Genomic DNA, 21,186 nt, shown 5'->3' with positions numbered 1-21,186 from the left:
ACCTATTTTTCAAGGATCTATTTCCCTCTTCTCCCTGCCCATTCATGTATCTGTCTAGATACATCTTAAATGAAGCTATAGTGCCCATCTCTACCGCAACACATTCCAGGCACCCACCATCCTCTGCGTAAAGAACTGTCCACGCATATCTCCTCTCACCTTGAAATCGTGACCCCCAGTGATTGAGGGTGCTATCCACCCGGTCTATACCTCTCATGATTTTGCAGACCTCAATCAGGTCCCCCCTCAACCTCTGTCTTTCTAATGTAATCCTAATCTACTCAACCTCTCTTCATAGCTAATGCCCTCCATACCAGGAGACATCCTGGTGAATCTCTTCCGCACCCTCTCCGAAGCATCCACATCCTTTTGGTAATGTGGCAACCAGAACTGTATGCAGTATGCCAAATGTGGTCGAACCAAAGTCTTATACAACTGCAACATGACCTGCCAACTCTTATATTCAATACCCAGTCTGATGAATGAAAGCGTGCTGTATGCCTTCTTGACCACTCTATCGACCTGCTTTGCCAGCGGCAGGGTACAATGGACCCGAACACCTAGATCTCTCCGTGCATCAATTTTCCCCTGGGCTTTTCCATTTACTGAATGAATTGGAAGAGAGTTGTAAACACAGTCCATCATGTAAACCACATCAAAGATAGTAAGATGAACGTAGCAGGCCAGACAGCATCAGAAGAGCAGGAAAGCTGATGTTTTGGGTCTAGACCCTCCTTCAGAAATGGGGGAGGGGAAGAGGGATCTGAAATAAATAGGGGGATGACAACGATAGAAAGTGGTAGAGGAGCTGATAGGTGGAGACATGATGGCCAGGTCAAGGAGGCGGGGTTGAAGCCAGTACAGGTGAGTGTAGGTAGGGAGTTGGGATGGGGTTGGTCAGTGTGGAGGGAGGGAAGATGGACAGGTCAAGGAGGTGGGGATGAGAGGGGCTGATTTTGGAAAATGGCCAAAATAATCAATAATCAAAGACCCTTCCCATCCCATTAAACACTCTTCCATCTTCTTCAGTCAGCCAGAAGATATAAAGTTACAATACGTGCACAAATAGATTCAAGAACAGCATCTTCCAAGCTGTTATCAGAGTTCTGAATTGGCCTCTCAAATGTGAATCCCAATCTCGCTCTCTCCGCAGCTGTAACTTAGTATTCTGTACTCTGTTCTGCTACCCTGATACACTTTGCATGGTACGATCTGCCAGTATAGCATGCAAAACAACACTTTTCACTGTATCTCGGTACATGTGACAACAAGAAGTCAGTCAGTCAATCCCAGGAATCATTGTGGTAAATATTCGTTGCACTCAATCTATATCTTCAACATGCCTCCTTTGATAAGGAGACCAAAGCTGCCCACAATACTCTTAAGTGTGGTGTCACCATGGTCCTATACAATTGCAGCGAGATATCACTGCTTCTGTACTCAAATACTCAACGAAAGCCAACGTACAATTTGCCTCCTCACTGCCTACTGCATCTGAATGTTTAATTTGCAACTAGTTTGGAAGGACACTCTGGTCTTGTTGCATGTCTCCCTTTCCCGATCTATCACCATTCAGATAATAACCTACTTTCCTGTTTTTGGTGCCAAAGTATCTTTAACCTTACAATTATCCACATTATACTACATGTGATTTTTTCCCACTCATTCAATTTGTCCAAATCACAATGAAGCATCTTTGCATCCTCTTCACAGCTTCCCCCTCCCACCCAACTTTCTGTCATTATATATATCGAGTTATTACGTTTAGTTCCCTCATCTAAACCATTGACATATTGTGAATAGTCAGCACCTAAGCCTAGATCCCTGCAGTATCCCACAGCCACTCAGAAAATGACTGATTTATTCTTACTCTTTGTTTCATGTTTGCCAGACTACTGTCTATCCATGTCAGTATATTAACCTAATCTCATGCACTAAATTTTTACACGCTCATCTCTTAAATTGGACTTTATCAGATGCCTTCTGAAAGTCCAAGTCAACCACATCCACCCAATAATCAACCATAAATCTGAAAAATTCTAGTAGCTTTGGCAAACATGATTTCCCTTTCATAAATCCACAACTGTCCCTGTCATTGTTTTCCAAGTGTTCTGCCACTTATAATGGATGTGAGCATTTTCCTGATTATTGATGTCAGGCTGACCATTCTATAATTCCATGTTTTCCTTCTACCTTCTTTTTAAATAGTGGAGTTACATTGGCTGCCCTCCAATCCATAGGAACTGTTCCAGAGTCTAGAGAATTTTCAGATGATCAGCAATGCATCCTCTATTTCTGGGGCCAATTCCTCTCTGATGAAGGGTCTAGGCCCGAAACGTCAGCTTTTGTGCTCCTGAGATGCTGCTTGGCCTGCTGTGTTCATCCAGCTTCACACTTTGTTATCTTGTCTGTATTGCAGATTGTTGGGCTCAGTGGATTTGTTTAACTTTATTCTCATAAATTTCCTCAACACCATTTACCTACTAATACAAGTTTCCTTTAGTTCCTCTCTCTCACTAGATTATGTGTTCCCAATGTTTTTGTAACATTACTTGTGTCTCCTTTGTGAAGTAGGAAACAAATTATGTATTTGATTGCTCTGCCATTTCTTTGTTCCCCATTATAACTTCCCCTGTTTCTGATAGTAAGGGATCTACATCTGTCTTCACTGACCTTGTTCTTGTCACAAACTGCTGGATGCTTTTACATTCAGTTTGATTGTTCCCTGCAAGTTTACTCTTGTACTCTATTTTTCCTTTCTTAATCAATCCCTTTGTCCTCTTTGCTGAAATCTAAATTGCTCAAGGCTGAAAGATACATTTGTTTGTGTGTCATGGAAGTAAGGAAAATGGAAAGTTGCAGTAAAATATCAGCATAACCATACTGGATAATGAAGTAGCCTTTAGTGCCTACATTCTTATGTTAGTACATTATAAAATGTTGGCATAACTTCCTTGTTTTTATATTATGTGCCTAGATTTCAAAAAGGCAGAGATTCTGTACTCATTTTTAGCAATGTTTTCCTGCTTACTTCAAGGTTTTGCGTCAGTACAGGATAACCCAGGTCCATTTGTTCCTATTTCCCATATAAAATTGTGCTATAGATTGATTACAGCATTCGGAGGCCATTCAATCAAGTTTATGTTACTTACTGCAAGGACAATTCGTCCCACTACCCATTCCCCACATCCGTCAAAAACTCTCTCTTCGGATGATTATCAATTGTTTTTTGAAATTACAGACAAATCTGTCTCACTATCCGGCAGTGCATTCCAGAACCTAACAATCTGCCATGCAAAAGATTTTTTTTAACATCAAGGATGCACCTGCTGACACTGCTGCTGCCACCACAACCAACATTCAGGACATACCGACCGACTCCACTCCTCCCACCGCCTACACCGCTCCGCCTACCGCTGAGGCCAATGTCGCTGCACCCACCACCTCCACAGCCAGCAACTCCAGAGGCGACAGTAACACCCAGCCCTGCCAAGTCTTCATCATCCCCCCAAACCTCTCCCTTACTGAGAACGAATGGTCAGTTCTCAGTAAGGGGCTCATTTTTTGTCCCCCTTCACCCTAACATCAACGAATACTGCTCACATTTGGATGCTGAACAGTTTTTCTTCCGCCTCTGCGCTTACTTCTTCAATTGTGAGCCTAATCCTCCCTCTACTGACCCCTTCTCCCACTTCCAAGACACCCCCTCCTCCTGGACACCACCCCAAGGCCTCCTACCCTCTCTCGACCTCTTCATCTCTAACTGCCGTCGAGACATCAATCACCTCAACCTCTCCACCCCTCTCACCCACTCCAACCTCTCCCCCACAGAACGTGCAGCCCTCTGCTCTAATCCCAACCACACCATAAAACCCACAGACAAGGGACGCACAGTTGTAGTATGGTGCACTAAATTCTACATCACTGAGGCCAGGCACCAACTCTCCGACATCACCTCCTACCGCCTCCTTGATCACTGACCCCACCCCCAACCACCAAAATGTCATCTCCCAAACCAACCTCATCACCTAAGGTGATCTCCCATCCACAGCCTCCAACCTCATTGTTCCCAATCCCGCACTGTTCGCTTCTATCTCCTTCCCAAAATCCAACAACCTGACTGCCCTGGTCGATCCATTGTCTCCGCCTGCTCCTGTCCCACCGAACTTATCTCCACCTATCTCAACTCCATTTTCTCCCCCTTGGTCCACGAACTCCCTACCTATATCCGTGACACTAACCATGCCCTCCACCCCCTCCAAATCTTCCAATTCCCTGGTCCCCAACACCTCATCTTTACCACGGACATCCTGTCCCCAAACACGTGCATTCCCCATGCAGATGGCCTAAAGGCCCCCTGCTTCTTCCTGTCCCACAGGCCCAACCAGTCCCCCTCCGCTGACCTGCATCCACTTAGCTGAACTCGTCCTCATCCTTAACAACTTCTCTTTCAATTTCTCCTACTTCCTAAAGACAAAAGGGGTGGCCATGGGTACCCGTATGGGCCCAAGCTATGCCTGCCTCTTTGTAGGCTATGTGGAACAATCCCTCTTCCGTAGCTACACTGGCCCTAAATCCCACCTCTTCTTCCGTTACATTGATGACTGTATTGGCGCTGCCTCGTGCTCCCACAAGGCGCTCGAACAATTCATCCACTTCACCAACACCTTCCACCCCAACCTTAAGTTCACCTGGACCATCTCTGTTACCTCTCTCTCCTTCCTGGACCTCTCTGTTTCCATCTCTGGCAACCACCTGGAAATTGATATCCATTTCAAGGCCATCAACTCCCACAGCTACCTCATATAAACCTCGTCCCACCCACCTTCCTGCAAAAATGCCATCACCTCTTCCCAATTCCTTTGCCTCTGCCACATCTGCTCCCAGGATGAGGCATTCCACTCCCGAACATCTCAGATGTCCTTGTTTTTCAAGGTCCACAACTTCCCCACCTCAGTGGTCGAGAACACCCTCGACTGTGTCTCCTGCATTTCCCGCAACTCATCCCTCACACCCCCTCCCTGCAAAAACAACCAAAACAGAATCCCCCTCGTCCTCACGTACCACCCGACCAACCTCCGGATCCAACACATCATCCTCTGACACTTCCGTCATCTGCAATCCGACCCCACCACTAAACACATTTTTCCTTCCCCACCCTTATTTACCTTCCGGAGGGACCACTCTCTCCGTGACTCCCTTGTACCTGCCACACTCCCCTCCAGCCCCACCACACCCGGCACTTGTCCCTGCAACAGCAGGAAGTGCTACACCTGCCCCTACACCTCCCCCCTCACCCCCATCCCAGGCCCCAAGAAGACATCAAGCAGATGTTCACCTGCACATCTGCTAATGTGGCATACTGTATCCGCTGTTCCCATTTTGGCCTCCCCTACATCGGGGAAACCAAATGGAGGCTTGGGGACCGCTTTGCAGAACACCTACGCTCGGTTCACACTGAACAACTGCACCTCCCAGTCGTGAACCATTTCAACTCCCCCTCCCATTCCTCAGACAACTTGTCCATTCTGTGCCTCCTGCAGTGCCACAACGATGCCACCCAAAGGTTGCAGGAACAGCACCTCATATTTTGCTTGGGAACCCTGCAGCCAAATGGTATCGATGTGGACTTCACAAGCTTCAAAATCTCCCTTCCCCCAACTACATCCCAAAACCAGCCCAGCTTGTCCCCGCCTCCCTAATCTGTCCTTCCTCCCACCTAGCCTCCCCTCCCACCTCAAGCCCCAACCCCATCTCCTATCTACTAGCCTCATCCCACTTGCTTGACCTGTTCGTCCTCCCTGGACTGACCTATCCCCTCCCTAACTCCCCACCTACACTCACCTTTATTGGCTCCACCCCCGCCTCTTTGACCTGCCTGTCTCCTCTCCACCTCTCCTCCTTTATCCATCTTCAATCCACCTCCCCCTCCCTATTTATTTCAGAACCTCCTTCCCCTCCCCCATTTCTGAGGAAGGTTCTCGGCCCGAATCGTCAGCTTTCCTGCTCTTCTGATGCTGCTTTGCCTGCTCTGTTCATGCAGCTCTACACCTTAGCAACTAGAGTTTATATTTACATAACAACTTTAATGAAATATCCCAAGTAAGGTGCTTCACAGTAGTATTATTAAATCAAATGACACTGAGCCACTTAAGGAATTATCAGGTCAGATGACAAAAAAAATGGTCAAAGAGATAGGCTTTAAGGAGAATGTAAAAGGAGGAATGTCAGATAGAAAGATGGAAAGATGTCGGGAGGAAATTCCAAAGCCTAGGGCTTTGGCAACTGCAGGCACAGTCAATAACTGTATTGTAATTAACATCATGGAGGTTCACAAGGTCAAAATTAGAAGACATTAGATTTCCTGGAGGGAACTGTAGCTAGTGGGGGTTACAGAGATATGGAGGGATGAGGCATGAAGGATTTGAAAAGGACACTGAGAATTTCAAAATCAGGATGCTGCTTGACTTGGAGACAGTGAAGCACAGGGCTGATGGGGAATATGACGTGGTGTGACTGAAGACATAGGCAGTGGAGCTCTGGACAAAATCAAGTTTCTAGCGGATAAAATGTGGGAGACCAGCCAGGAGAGGGTTTGAATGATCATATTTAGAGATAGTACAGGCATGATTTAAGGTTTCAGCATCTGATGAGTTGATATAAGCCGGACATCTTTGGAGTTTAGAAGAGTGAAAGGCAATCTTTTTGAAACATACGATCCTGATTTGATTTATTATTGTCACATGTGCCTAGATACACAGTGAAAAGTTATGTTTTGCCTGCATTCAGATAGATCATTGCATACAAAGTGCATTTGCTGATAGAACAGAGCAAAGAATACAATGTTACGGCTACAGAGGAGGTGCAGAAAGAGCAAGATCAACATTTAATTTAAAATTTGAGAGAGCTGGAATCTAATGACTGTGACGAAGAAGCTGTTCTTGAGTCTGTGTTTAAGGTCCAAGTGTTTAAGCTTTCATATCTTCTATCCCACAGAAGAGGTTGGAAGAGATTATAATTGGAGTGGGAGAGATGTATGATTATGTTGGTTGCATTTCCAAGGCAGTGAGAAGTATAGATGGAATCAATGGATGGAAGCTCGGCTTATGTCATGAATTGGGCTGTGTTCACAACTCTGTGGTTTCTTACAGTCCTGGGCAGAGCAGTTGCCATACCAAGCTGTGCATCTGGATAGAATGCTTCCTATGGTGTATCTATTAAAGTTGGTAAGTGTCTTTAAAGACATGCCGAATTTCCTTTCACTTTCTGCGGAAGTAAAGGCACTGTTGTGCTTTCCTGACTGTAGCATCAATGGGGGTGGACCAGGACGGATTGTTGATGATTATCACTCCTCGGAGCTTGATGCTCCTGACCATCTCCATCTTTGGGCACATGTTGGCTCAGTGGTTAGCACTGCTGCCTTACAGCGCCAGGGACCCATGTTCCATTCCACCATCGGGCGACTGTCTGTGTGGAGCTTGCACATTCTCCCTGTGTGTGCGTGGGTTTCCTCCCACAATCCAAAAATGTGCAGGCTAGGTGGATTGGCCATGCTAAAGTACCCATAGTGTTCAGGGATGTGGAGATTAGGTGGCTTATAGGGGAAGAATCTGGGTGGGATGCTCTGAGAGTCGATGTGGACTTGTTGGGCTGAAGGGCCTGTCCCCACACTGTAGGGATTCTATGATTCAGTTCCAATAATGTAGAAAGGGGCATGCCCTCTATCTCACTTCCTGAGGTCAATGACCAGCTCTTTCATTTTGCTGACGTTGAAGGAGAGATTGTTACATTTACACCATCCCACCGAGTGCTGTATTTCTTTCCTGTATTCTGTCCTGTCACTGTTTGAGATCCAGCCTACAATGATATTGTTGCCAGCAAATTTATAGGTGGAATTAGGATGATACTAGGCCACACAGTCATGAGTGTATAGGGAGTGTAGCAAGGGGCTGAGTACACAGCCTTGTGAGGCCGTGAGGTGCTGGTGGGGGAGGTATTGTTATCTGTTCTCATTGATTGCAGTCTGTGGGTCACAAAGTCGAGGATCCAGTTGCAGTGAGCAGAGCAGAGACCTAGATCTCGGAGTTTGGTTGGAATTATAATAGAGTTACAGTCGATACGTAGGAGCCTGATGTAGGAATCCTTGTCATCCAAATGTTCCAGGGATGAGTGTGGGACCAGGGAGATGGTGTCTGCCTTGGACCTGTTGCAATGGTAGGCAAGTAGGAAGAGATCAAGGCAGGCTTGGAGGCTAGAATTGATGTGAGCCATGAGGAGACTTGACAGGATGGATGTTAAAAGGATGTTTTCCCTAGTGGGAGAGACCAGAACTAGGGGGCACAGTTCAGAAATCAGGGGTCTCCAATTTAAAAATGAGTTGGTGAGGATATTTTTTGCTTAGAGGGCTGAGAGTCTTTAAACCTCGCTTCCCTTGATCATTGAACAATTTTAAGGCAGAAGTAGATAGATTCTTGACTGACAAAGGAGTCATTATTTCATTTGGCTAGGTGGTAGTGTTGAATTGAAGTCACATCAAATCAACTGAATGGCCTAATAGGTGCCATCTTGTGCCATCACTAGACTAATAATCTAGATAATCTAGATACAGCTAATGCTATAGGGCCATGGGTTCAAATCCCACTATGGTAGCTGGTGAAACTTAAATTCAATCAACAAATCTGGACTATAAAATGGTAACATCATGATAACATGAAACTATTTGCGATAGTTGTAAAAAAAAATCTGAATTCTCTTAGAGATGGAAATTGACTGTCCTTACCTGGTCTGGCCTATAGAATCATAGAGATAAGCAGCACGAAACAGACCCTTAAGTCCAACTTGTCCATGCCAACCAGATACTCTGTATAATCTAGTCCCATTTGCTAGCTTTTGGCCCATAATCCTCTAAACCCTTCCTACCCATATACCCATCCAGGTACCTTTTAAATGTTGTAATCGCACCAGCCATCGTCACTTCCTCCATTAGCTCATCCCATTTATGCACCACCCCTTGCATGAAAAAGTTCCCCCTTAGGTCCCTTTTAAATCTTTCCCCTCTCACTTTAAACCTTTCCCCTCTCACTTTAAACCTATGCCCTAGGGTTTTGGACACTCCCACCCTGGGGAGAAGACCTTGCCTATTTACCTTTTCCATGCCCCTCCTGATTTTATAAACTTCAATAATGTCACCCATCCAACACTCCAAGGAAAATAGCCCCAGCTACTCAGCCTTTCCCTAGAGCTCAAACCCTCCAAGCCTGGCAACATCCTCATAAATCTTTTCTGAACCCTTTCAAGTTTCACAACATCCTTCCTATAGAAGGGAGACCGGAATTGCACACAATACTCCTAAAGTGGCCAAACCAATGTCCTATACAGCCACATGACCTCCCAACTCCTAGATTCAATGCACTGACCGATAAAGACAATTATGCCAAACGCGTTCTGCACTGTGCTATCTACCTGCAACTCCACTTTCAAAGAACTATGAACCTGCACTCAAAGGTCTCTTTGCACAGCAACACTCCCTATGACCTTACCATTAAGCGTATAAGTCCTGCCCTGATTTGCCTTTCCAAAATGCACCACCACCTGTTTATCTAAATTACTCCTCTGCCCATTAGCCCATCTGATCAAGGTCCCATGGTATTCTAAGATAACCTTCTTCGCTGACTGCTACACCTCCAATTTTGGTGTTATCTGCAAGCTTACTATACCATACCTTCTACGTTCCCATCCAAATCATTGCTATAAATGACAAAAAGCAGTGAACCCAGTACTGATCCTTGTGGCACACCACTAAACGCAGGCCTCCAGTCTGAAAAGTAACCTTCCACCACCACCCTCTGTCTTTACCTTTGAAACAGTTATATATCCAAATAGCTAGTTCTCCCTGTATTCCGTGTGATCTAACCTTGCTAACCAGTCTACCATGAGGAATCTTATCAAATGCCTTATTGAAGTCAATATGGGTCACAACCACTGCTCTGCCCTTGTCAATCCTCTTCATTACTTCTTCAAAAAACTGAATAAAGTTAGTGAAACATAATTTTCGATGCATAAAACCCATGTAGACTACCCCCAATCCGTCCTTGCCTTTCAAACACATGTAAAACCTCAGGAATCTGTCCAACAACTTGCCTACCAGTAATGTCAGGCTCACTGGTCTATAGTGCCCTGGCTTCTCCTTATCATCTCTGGCACAATGTGAGCTAAACTTCAGTATTCTAGCACCTCACCTGTGGCTATCGATGATACAAATATCTCAGCATATGACATCTACCCAGAGCAATGTGGTTGACTCTGAAATGACATAGCAAGTCATTCAGTTCAAGGGCAATTGGGGAGAGACAACACATGCTGGCAATGCTACAGATGCCCACACCCCATGAAACAATAAAATATAAAACAATTTTTTTTTCTTTAACGGGATGCAGGCATCACTGACCAGGCAGCATTTATTGCCCATCCTTAATTGTCCAGAGGACAGTTAAGAGCCAACCGTACTGCTGTGTGGATCTGGAGTCGCGTGTAGGCCAGACCAGGTTAGGATGGCAGTTTCTTTCCCTAAAGGACATTAGTGAACCAGATGGATTTTTCCGACAATCAGCAATGGCTTCATGCTCATCATTAGACTGTTAATTCCAGATATTTTATGGGGTTCAAATTCCATCATCTGCCATGGCAGGATTCGAACCAAGTCCCCAGATCATTATCTGGGTCTCTGGATAATACCATGACATCATCGCCTTCCCAAATATTGCTCCTAACTCATACGTATGTTTACTCAAGAACGGTAAAGTCAGATGTTGCTACTAAGTAAGAAATAGGTGCTCTTAGCAATAGCATGAATACAGGTTTGGAGGTTCATACAAAAATCAAATGTGACAAAAAGGATGTCAGCCAACTAGTTTAATCTCAGTTACCAAGGAAAGGATTGGAGCTGGTAATGAGGAATCTATGATTGGACTAGGGTCAGAAAACAATTGCTTCTGTATTCCCCAGAAAGAAATTTCTGTCCATTCAGCATGGCAGTTTAGCAGTCTGATAATTGAGTGACAGTGGCAGTGTCAAAAGTGATGGTACTGAGGTGGAGCTTGGTATCAACTGTAAATATGAAAACTAATGCTGTGTGTTTGGATGATGTCACTGAGGGGCAATGTGTAGATGAGAAATAGCAGGTGGAGGGAAGGATGTAGTTGAGTAAATGAGTAGGTGCAGAAATGTTGTGGTGAACCGTTCTTTGTTTTTAACCTTCAGGACATGTTGCCCAGTTCTTGAGCCTTGAAGTTCGACCAACGAGGGAAAATTCTTGCTGTCTACTATCTTTATACCTCAATCTTGAATGCTATCAAATCTCACTTCAATCTTCTCTTTCCACAGGGAGGTAAATCTATCCACACACATGTATCCACTCCAGAACCTTCACAATCTTTCTAAAGTTTGGAACCCAGTGACATATTTTCAGATACCTGAGTACCAGCATGATACCTGTTGTGGTCATGTCCAGTGTAACTGTCTGAGACCTCATGGGTTGATTAATTGCCATCATTACTTCTTATTGATGTTACCCCATATTACTGATATCAAGTGACGGAAGGATGCTTCTGCAATGTCTTTGGCAGAAAAGAGGCTTGGTCTGGATGAACAGAGTAGGTTTTTGACATACTTCTTAATAGCAAGTTACAAAGTATCTGAATTACATGACAGTCTCTTAGACCAGACATAAAAATGTATATGTTATGCTAGCTGCATAGATTTAGCACTAGGACAGTAATAACCAAGCTGTGTGGTAATTTTGAAACTGGTTACCTCATCCCAGGAAGTGTCCTGATGGGTGGAGTTTATTTATGGTAAAAACTGAAAGTGAAGAAACTTGGCAGAATCAGCAGCATCTGTGGAGATAAAAACAGAGTCCATTATAAATTTTCTTTAGAGCTTTAGGGGCTGCAAATGTGATGGGTTCTGTGCTTTAGAAAAAGGGAGGAAAGTAGCAAGTAAAACGTAAATGCACCCCAGAGTAAAAGTCAAAGAGCATGCCAATAGTAATGGAGAAAAGATATAGATGGGAGGTAGGTATTAATGGTAGTTGTTAATAGTAGAAAAAAGGTCAGCTGTACTGAAAACAAACCCTTACAGGCAAGATGCTGTGGTAATCAAAACAAAGGACGAAGTTCATGGTCTGATGTTGTCCAGCTCAATGTTGAATCCTGGAGACCGTAAAGTGCCTAAGTGGAAAGACAGCTGGTGTTTATCCAGCTTGTAATCGGCTTCACTGGAACACTGCAGTATGCATAGGCCAAAAATGTTGGTGTGAGAGCAAGATTGCATATTGAAATGGAACCAGAGATCAAGGTCATTCTTGAGTCAAAAGCAAGGGTGTTCTGCAAAATGGTCACATGGTCTGCATTTGGCATTGGCAGTGCAGAGGAGACTGCATTGTGAGCAGCAAGTACGATAGACTAGATTGAATAAAGTGCAAGAAAATTGTTGCTTCAAATGGAATAACTGTTTGGGGCTTTGGACAGTGAAAGAGATGGGGCAAAGAGTTAAATGTTATACCTTCTGTTATTTCATGAATAGGCACCATGGAGCAGTGAAGAGCTGTTAGGAGTGAAGCAGGAATGACCCAGAGTTTCCTGTACAGGCGCACATGGCAGCAATGGAGAATGGTACTTCCAAATGCAGAGACTGGTGGAATGGGAAAATGAGGACAAGGCAGGCCTTTTGCTGCTCTGGGAGGAAGAAGTAGGAGGAAATGGATTGAACACAGCTAAGAGTCAACCGTAGTGGTTATGGAAGGTGGCATCATTGGAACAAATGAGACTGAGTTAGAGAAACGAGGCAAATGGACTAGAAACCAGGTGTGAGGAAGCGTAGTCAAGATGGCTGTGGGAGACAGTGAATAGATAGCCTAACTCACGATATAGAAACAGACAAGTCAAGGAGGGGAGACAAGTATCTGAACAGGACCAGGTGAAGATGAGAGAAATATGGAAATTGGAAGCAAAATTAAATGTTTCCAACTCATAGTATCAATGCAGTAATCAATGAAAGCAATCTGGTTGGAGGCTCCAAGCAGGACTGGAAATTTTTAAATATCAAGGAGGCTGGCATAACTGGGACAATTAACTGTTAGCTGACGATGCCAGGCCTGCTGAGTGAATTATAGAATCCCTACATTGCAGAAAGAGGCCAGTCAGCCCAACTAACCCTCCAAAGTCCATCCCACTCAAACCTTATCAGCATAACTCCCGCTTTTACCATGACTAATCCATGTAGCCTGCACATCCATGGACTCTACAGGGCAAGTTAGCATGGTCAATCCACCTAACCTGTACATCTTTGGACTGTGGGAGGATGCTGGAGAAGCTGGCAGAAACCCATGCAGACCTGGGGAGAAGATGCAAACTCCATACAGACAGTCAACTGAGGCTAGAATCAAACCTGGGTGCCAGGCACTGAGAGGCAACAGCGCTAACCCATGAGCCACTTGCTGTCCACCAAGGAATTTCTGGTTTTGTTTGTTTCAGATCTCCAGCATTTGCAATTGTTTTTATCAACTGTTAGAACCCATATGCGTGCACATAGTCATTAAAGAAAAGAATGTGAGATGAGTTAAAGGAAAAATTGTTCAAAGTGAGAATGAGTTTGTGATGTCAGTTAAACCGGTTAACAGGTATCAGATGCCTAATACAAAAGAATTGGAGTCAATACTCCATTTGAGGCCATGTTTTATAAAGCCTCATTATAAATTTTCGTCTTCTGTTTTCTCCCTCTATTAAAGCCCAGGTTCGTGTGAGCTTTTGTAATCACATTCTCCACTCCATTTTAACAGCGTAAATACTCCTAATTCTCCCTATTCCTCTACTTTTCCAAATAAATTTTCGGCATTAAATGGAAGTGTCTGCCTATTTTAAATGATATGTTTTTGCACAGTGAGGGTTGGGCCAGGGAAGGAGAAATGAAAAACAGAAGCTTTTGGTTTAAAAGAAAAGGTACAGACGCGAAATAAATAAGAAAACTATAGCTTGCTTGGAAATGTCTGTCTAACCAGGAGCTCAGGCACCCTTTAAGTAAAAGTCACCGATCCGACACGGGATCAATTCATCGCTGCACCTATTGTACAACAGCATAATACATCCCTGAAGTGAAACTCTGGCGACGATACTCTCATGGAAAAACCACAATAGAGAGAGAGAGAGAGAAAGAACAAAATCCAAGTTTTGCTGGTGAGGCCTAAACCTGATTTTTCATTTTCTTCTCCTCTTCTCGGATAGTGGTGGCAAACTCCTAACTGCACCGAAATCCCGAACCCTCGCAAGGGCTGACGGGGGTTGTAGTCTGCGGGTCCGATCGGAAACTACAGTTCCGGGCTTCGGTGCGTGCGCACAGCAGTCGAAGACCTACCAGTTTCTGAGGGGTTGATGCCGGGAAGTGAGTGAGTTCAGGGGTGAGTGAAGAGGGGAGGACGTTAATTTACTTTGTGTAAACACTGGTCCAGTAGACAGATTATCAAGGTGAACGTGGCGGTATGAGACAGAAAATGGGCTCTGTATGAGCTGAGATGACGGGAACTGCAGATAACCCAGACCTGAGTCAAGTATGTCAGCCTGAGTGACCAGCTATCAGCCTGTGTCCTGAAATTGCCCTTGTCCGTCCGGAACACGGAAAGGTAGGTAAGCCCCTCCAGAAGGTCATCTTCCAACATTAAACTGGCATTGTTTTAAGAGACCAGGTGTCCCATGCTGACGTTTTATATTTTGCTTAAAGTCAGGTCCCAATGTACTTCCTCCCCCTCTTTAAAAAGTACCAGTTACTATCCAACCGATTTTCAGCTTTCTTCCTCCATGTATGTAGCCGGAACCCCATTCCCCCCCTCCCCTCCCCGACATCGGATTGCAGTCTTGCAGCCTACCTGTCGATATCCTCTCCCAGTTTACTGTCAAGGTAGATTGAGTCAGTTTGTGCCCTTTTCAGGAGGGTGGAAGTTTCATTCCACATGCGTACACTCTGGTCTGCCAGAGGTTGTGACTGGCAGGAAATGTCATGGTTGATTACATTGCTCTTTGTTATGCCTCCACTGCTGCCTTGCCTGCAATGAGCTAACTGGGATAGTTTGTGCATTCCTCTTAAGTCACCAATGAACCCTTGCAGCAAGAACTTTTCAAAGAACGCAGAAACCTCAGTATCAGTTAAGCTTGGGGACCATTCCTGTATTTTATAAACATTATGATTAATTTCCATCCTTGTTTTCAAATTCATGCATGGTCTTGCCTGCCCTATCTCTAATCTCCATTTGTGGTGTTACGGGGCCTCAGTGCTGGATGTGAGTTTGCTCGCTGAGCTGGAGCTCACTGATGTTACCTATAATGGTGACGAAACGTCTGAGCTCACTGATGATGTTACCTAGAATGGTGACAAAACGTCTGAAAACTAACCTTCCAGCTCAGCGAGCAAACTCACATCCAGAACCTCAACCTGAGCTACAAATCTTCTCAAAACTCGCTGGGGCCTCAGTGGTTAGCACCATTGCCAGGGACCAAGGTTTGATTCCACCCCAGGATAACTGTTGGTTTTTTCCCACAGTCCAGAGTTGTGCAGGCTATGTAGATTAGCCGTGGGAAACGCAGGGTCACAGGAATAGGGTAATTTGATTAGATTAGATTACTTACAGTGTGGAAACAGGCCCTTCCGCCCAGCAAGTCCACACTGCCCCTTGAAGCATCCTACCCAGACCTGTCCCCCTGTAACCCACACACCCCTGAACACTACTGGCAATTTAGCATGGCCAATCCACCTAGCCTGCACATCTTTGGACTGTGGGAGGAAACCGGAGCACCCAGAGGAAACCCACACAGACAGTCACCCAGGGCTGGATTCGAGCCCGGGTCCCTGGCGCTGTGAGGCTGCAGTGCTAACCACTGAGCCACCGTGCCACCCAAATGCTTTATGGAGAGTCAGTGTAGAATTGATGGGCTGAATGGCTTGCTTCCACACTGTAGGATTCTATGATTTCCACAGCCCTCCAATTATCTGCACTAAATTAATTTCAGTTCCTTTTGCATTCCCAGTTATAATGTATCCACCGTTTGTGGTTGGACCTGTAGTTGCCTACACCCCAGGCTCCAAAACACTCTTCTGAAAGATGCCACCTGTAGGTTGCAGGAACAGCAACCTTGCTTTCTTTCTTTACAAAAATTCTTAATAGCTAACTCTTTGACAAAGCCTTTGGTCAGCTGATCTATTATCACATTATGTGGCAGGTGTAATACTTGGTTTTATGCAGCTTCTATGAAGTACATTTCGTGGTTTCATTACAGGCACAATGTAAATATAAGTTATTAATTTAATTTTTTCAGTTTTTCTATATTTGCAGATGAGCAGAACTAAAAATGATGAAGAAGATTATTGGAACAGTACAAAATGCAAAGCTTTTGTATTTGATGATGATGATGAATTTACAGAGGTGAGTAAATTGCCTGCATTTAAATTCCTAGGTCCCAAGAACCTTGTCTGCCTTCTGGAGAGACCACTCTCTCCGTGACTCCCTTGTCTGCTCCACACTCCCCTCCAACCCCACCACACCCGGCACCATACCCTGCAACTGCAGGAAGTGCTACACTTGCCCCCACACTACCTCCCTCACCCCCATCCCAGGCCCCAAGATGACCTTCCGTATCAAGCAGATGTTCATCTGCACATCTGCCAATGTGGTATACTGCATCCGTTGTACACGTTGTGGCATCCTCTACATTGGGGAAACGAAGCGGAGACTTGGGGACCGCTTTGCAGAACATCTACACTTGGTTCACAGTAAACATCTGCACCTCCCCGATGCGAACCATTTCAACTCTCCCTCGCATTCGTGAGATGACATGTCCATCCTGGGCCTCCTGCAGTGCCATAATGCCAACCTGTAGGTTGCAGGAACAGCAACTCATATTCCGCTTGGGAACCCTGCAGCCCAATGGTATCAATGTGGATTTCACCAGCTTCAAAATCCACCCCCCCCCCCCCCCCCCCCCAGCATCCCAAACCAGCCCAGCTCGTCCCAGCTTATCTAACCTGTTCTTCCTCTCACCTATCCCCTCCTCCCACCTCAAGCTGCAACTCCATTTCCTACTTACTAACCTCATCCCGCTCCCTTGACCTATCCATCCTCCCAGGACTGACCTATCCCCTCCCTACCTCACCTCTCCTCTCCACCTATCTTCTCCTCTATCCATCTTCAGTCCGCCTCCTCCTCTCTCCCTATTTATTTCAGAATCCTCTCCCCATCCTCCTTTTCTGATGAAGGGTCTAGGCCCGAACGGTCAGCTTTTGTGCTCCTGAGATGCTGCTTGGCCTGCTGTGTTCATCCAGCTCCACACTTTGTTGCACTTTCTGCACTGTCTGTTTCCTGCCAGTGAGCCAATTCTCTATCCATGCCAATATACTACACCGTGATCTCTATTAGTCCAGGCACATATATATGAAGGTAAAATTGTCATAGACCAACCAGATAATAGGGCTGCCATCATTAGGGAGGGAGAGACAACTGATGGTGGTTTAACCTGAGGATCGCCATGCCTCAGGCAATAGGAAAGGTTGAGGACAGCCCTTCAAGATTACCTCAGCCACTGCAGGAATTGACACTATGCGGTGGATGTCACCGTGCATTGGAAACCAGCATTCAGTGACCACATGACATTTCAATGTGTCTGCTCTCATGCAGTCTGACTTACCAGCTAATAAACAGCTTGTTAATCTTGTGTGACAGTTCGCATATTTGTGTTGTCACTTTAGCTGAAAGAGTCCAAGCGAGCAGTTAACAGTCTCCCTGGTATTGTGGACGATGATGATGATGATGTGGAGAAAGTTAGCTGGAGCGGGGAGCCTGTGGGAAGTAAGTATTGGAGGTCACACCCACTTCACTACTAACCAAAACCTTGTTCTCTCATTCTCCCACTAACTGTCAATGTCTGCACTTTCTTCCCTGACTCTTGTGCACTGTCTCTAGCACCTTGCAACTGTCTTCCCCCTCAACTGTCTTCCCCCCCCTCCACACTTGTCTTATCTCTCTCCCAATTCTCTCATCTTTTCCACCTCCAAATTTCTTAGCTCTCCCCCCTTCAACTCCCTTGTCTTGTCCTCCACCCCCAACTCACTTGTCTTACACTCACCCCACCCACTGTCACGACTGTCCCCACATCCTGCCTCATCTTTCCCAGCTTCACCCTCTCTTGTCGCTCTCTCCTCTCTTTTGTTTCCCCTCCATACACACATCTCCCTCCCCCCACTCTCATCTCTTTCCCCACCTTGTCTCTCGCACCCTCTTGTCTCTCGTCTCTTCCTCCCAACTCTCTTGTCTCTCCCTCCCAATGCTAATCACTCCTCTTACTTTGAAGTGTGTGCATTAATATATTTTCCAAAATTCTCTAGGTTTTAAAACTGACCCAATGGATTGAAAGTTAAAATTGCTACTCAGCACTCTCAGTAAGAGGATGTCATGTCTGACCAACTCGATTGAATTTTTAGTAGAGGTGACCACCCATGTAGATGAGGACAATGATTTTGATGTAGTTTCCTTAGACTTCGATGTTATTTGCAGTTCTGGAATCCAAATTATGGGAGGGATGTGATAGCACTGGAGAGAGTGCAGAGGAGATTTACCAGGATGCTGCCTGGACTAGAGAGTTTCAGTTGTGAAGAGAGATTAGACAAGCTGGGGTTGTTTAAGTGCAGAGAGGGGACATGGTTGAGATATATAAAATCATGAGGGTCATAGATAGGGTAGACAGGAAGGAATATTTCCCCTTGATGGAGGGATCAATACCGGGGGCATAGATAGAAGGTGAGAGGTTTAGAAGAGGTGGGAGGAAATTTTTTTTTTTCTCCAGAAGCTGGTGGGAATCTGGAACTCACTATCTGTAAGGATGTAGAGGCAGAAACCCTCATAATGTTTAAGAAATATTTGGATATGCACTTGTGATGCCAAGGCGCGAAAGGCCTTGGCGCAAGTGCTGGAAAATGGGATTAGACCATTTTTGACTGACACAGATGCATTGGGCCGACAGACCATTCCCAGTGCTGTAGATGTGTGTGACTATTTGAAAAAAATTGCAGGGAAAGACCAAACAAGCTGGCCTGCTTTCAGTCATCAGTAAAATGTTGAAACTTACTTTAAAGAATTCTTAAACATGTACATAATTTTGCTCCAGTTTGTGGGAGGAGCAAATGTGTTTGCCACATTTTGAGAGATTGTTTTTGAGAATTTTATGACTAGAGTAGATGAAAGCAAATCAGTAGATGTGATATTTATTTTATTTTCTAATGTGTTCAGAGAGATGTTAATGACTCACCTCTGCAGCAGGTGGCCCTTGAACCTGGGCACACATGGCTTTCTGATACACATTTGATAAGGCACCATATGACCAGTTAATATAGTAAAATATGGGGTCTGGAGTGCGGGGTAGTATTTTAGCCCAGACAGGAAAGAGACAGTAAAATTTAAACAGCGTATTTTCAAACTGACGGGTACCAACAACTGTTGGGGCTTGACTTGGATGAACAAATTAAGAGTACAGATACAGAGTCCCCAACCAGAAACTTTGGGACCAACTACATGCTAGTTTTTGTAACCCATCAGATTTTGAGTCAGACAGAGTCAGTTTAGAGAGGCCAGCCATCACCCTGCTGTGGGAAAAGACTGGCATACAAAGCTGATAACTTGTCAGTGCCAGTGCAATATTGAGCTGACCAAGGTGGTCAGTTGTTTTACTCATTTAATAAGCATTAACCTTATGGCACTTGACAAAAATGTCTAGCTTTCAGATGGCTAGATTAGAAAAAAATGTTGGATTTAATTCTACTGACAATGCAAAATTTGTTGGGAATGTTTGTTGTGAGGAGGATATAAAGAAGCTGTGAAGAGATGTACTGTTGGCAGAGTAAGTGAATGGCCATTGAAGTAGCAGACAGAATGTAAGATTGAAGATTGGACAGACTGGGTTTGTTTTCCTTGGTGCAGAGGAGACTGAGGGTACATGATTGAAATGTATAATGTTATGATGGGCATAGATCGTGGGGAAAAGAAGGAAGTGTTGCCCTTAGTGGAGGGATCAATGACCAGACGGCATAGATTTAAGGTAAGTGGCAGAAGCTGTAAAGGTAATGTAAGGAGACTGTTTTTTTCACTCAGAAGGTGACGGGAATTTGAAACTCCCTCTTCTTTCTCCCCATCAGTTCTTTCTCTAAACCCTTTGTGCTTCCTCCTCTGTGCTCTTTCTTCCCTGCTCACTCACTCAACTGCCCAGCATTTGCATCCTTTCCTCCTACTTGCACAATCTCCCTATCCTCACATTCTTCCTTCCTCTTCCCCCCACCTCTTTCTCCCAAATCATATCCTGCCTTTCAAAGCCTCCATCAATGATCCATCGGGAAAAGACTTTTTTTTAAACTATGAGTTGCCTTTCAAGACTTCAGTATGTTCCAACATTTTACAAGTGCAAAATTACTGTTATACATATAGAGGGTAGAGAAAAATCCCAAGTAAAGAGATCCGTATTCTGATTGCACTGAGAAATTATCAGAATGTTGCATGAGAAGTTGGCGGCAAATATACTTAGCGTTTCAAATGCAACTAAGGTGAAGGGCATCTTGGAACCCTTGCACCAGTGCCTGATGCTGTTCTGAATCATATATTTCTTTGTCTTCAGGTATCTCCTGGTCAATCAAAGAGAGCACAACAGGAATCCGAGCAGGTGACATTAGAGACCTGGCACCTACAAGATCTTCCTCTGATGCAACGCAGGCGACTATTTCCAAGCCTGCCTCTACATATTCCCTAAGCAGCTTCTTTAAAGGTAGTAACTATCATGTTCACTAAACTTGCTGCACTGCAGATGAACAGGCAAAATTACTGTATTAGAAAAGGCCAAGTGGTCCTTCAAGCCTGTCTGTCGCCTACATTTGTGGTTGCTGGAGCATTGTGTGTATTCATATCCTACTGCTAACATGGTGCCTGCTCCACATAATCTCCTTGGAGAATGAGGACAAGGACTCAGGGTTGTTAGCAGCAGAAAGGATACTGGAAAATTACTCTCTGAAGCCTCCCCCACCCACCTTCCCCATTTGGACTCCTGTAGTGCTGAGTTTTGAATTACTAATCACCTTGGCAGCTGTGCAGTGATTCACCATTCACCT

General features: G+C 44.9%; 2 protein-coding genes across 9 annotated transcripts in view; one reads left to right on the top strand and one right to left on the bottom strand.

Moving 5' to 3' along the window:
- Positions 1 to 14,336, bottom strand: part of ahsa1b (AHA1, activator of heat shock protein ATPase homolog 1b) — a 52,271-nt gene extending 37,935 nt beyond the window's left edge. Inside the window, exons 1-3 of one of the 2 annotated variants that reach the window (XM_059649019.1) lie at positions 14,245 to 14,336; positions 12,137 to 12,227; positions 11,812 to 11,894 (exon numbers count right to left, since the gene is read on the bottom strand). The gene's annotated coding sequence lies outside the window, so the exon portion shown is untranslated. Of the gene's footprint in view, positions 1 to 11,811; positions 11,895 to 12,136; positions 12,449 to 14,244 lie in introns of those variants that run through there. The other variant, XM_059649020.1, reaches the window with a different exon arrangement.
- Positions 14,189 to 21,186, top strand: part of vipas39 (VPS33B interacting protein, apical-basolateral polarity regulator, spe-39 homolog) — a 63,948-nt gene continuing 56,950 nt past the window's right edge. For 2 of the 7 annotated variants that reach the window (XM_048537374.2, XM_048537368.2), the window contains exons 1-4: positions 14,396 to 14,674; positions 16,379 to 16,468; positions 17,788 to 17,887; positions 20,700 to 20,846. In XM_048537374.2, the coding sequence (XP_048393331.1) occupies positions 16,379 to 16,468; positions 17,788 to 17,887; positions 20,700 to 20,846 (337 nt within the window). In that variant the 5' untranslated portion in view covers positions 14,396 to 14,674. Of the gene's footprint in view, positions 14,232 to 14,383; positions 14,679 to 16,361; positions 16,469 to 17,787; positions 17,888 to 20,699; positions 20,847 to 21,186 lie in introns of those variants that run through there. The other 5 variants (XM_048537373.2, XM_048537371.2, XM_048537370.2 and 2 more) reach the window with 5 other exon arrangements.

This window comes from Stegostoma tigrinum, chromosome 10 (genome assembly GCF_030684315.1).
Source record: "Stegostoma tigrinum isolate sSteTig4 chromosome 10, sSteTig4.hap1, whole genome shotgun sequence".
Lineage (NCBI taxonomy): Eukaryota > Metazoa > Chordata > Chondrichthyes > Orectolobiformes > Stegostomatidae > Stegostoma > Stegostoma tigrinum.
This window is presented reverse-complemented; position numbering and strand designations above follow the sequence as displayed.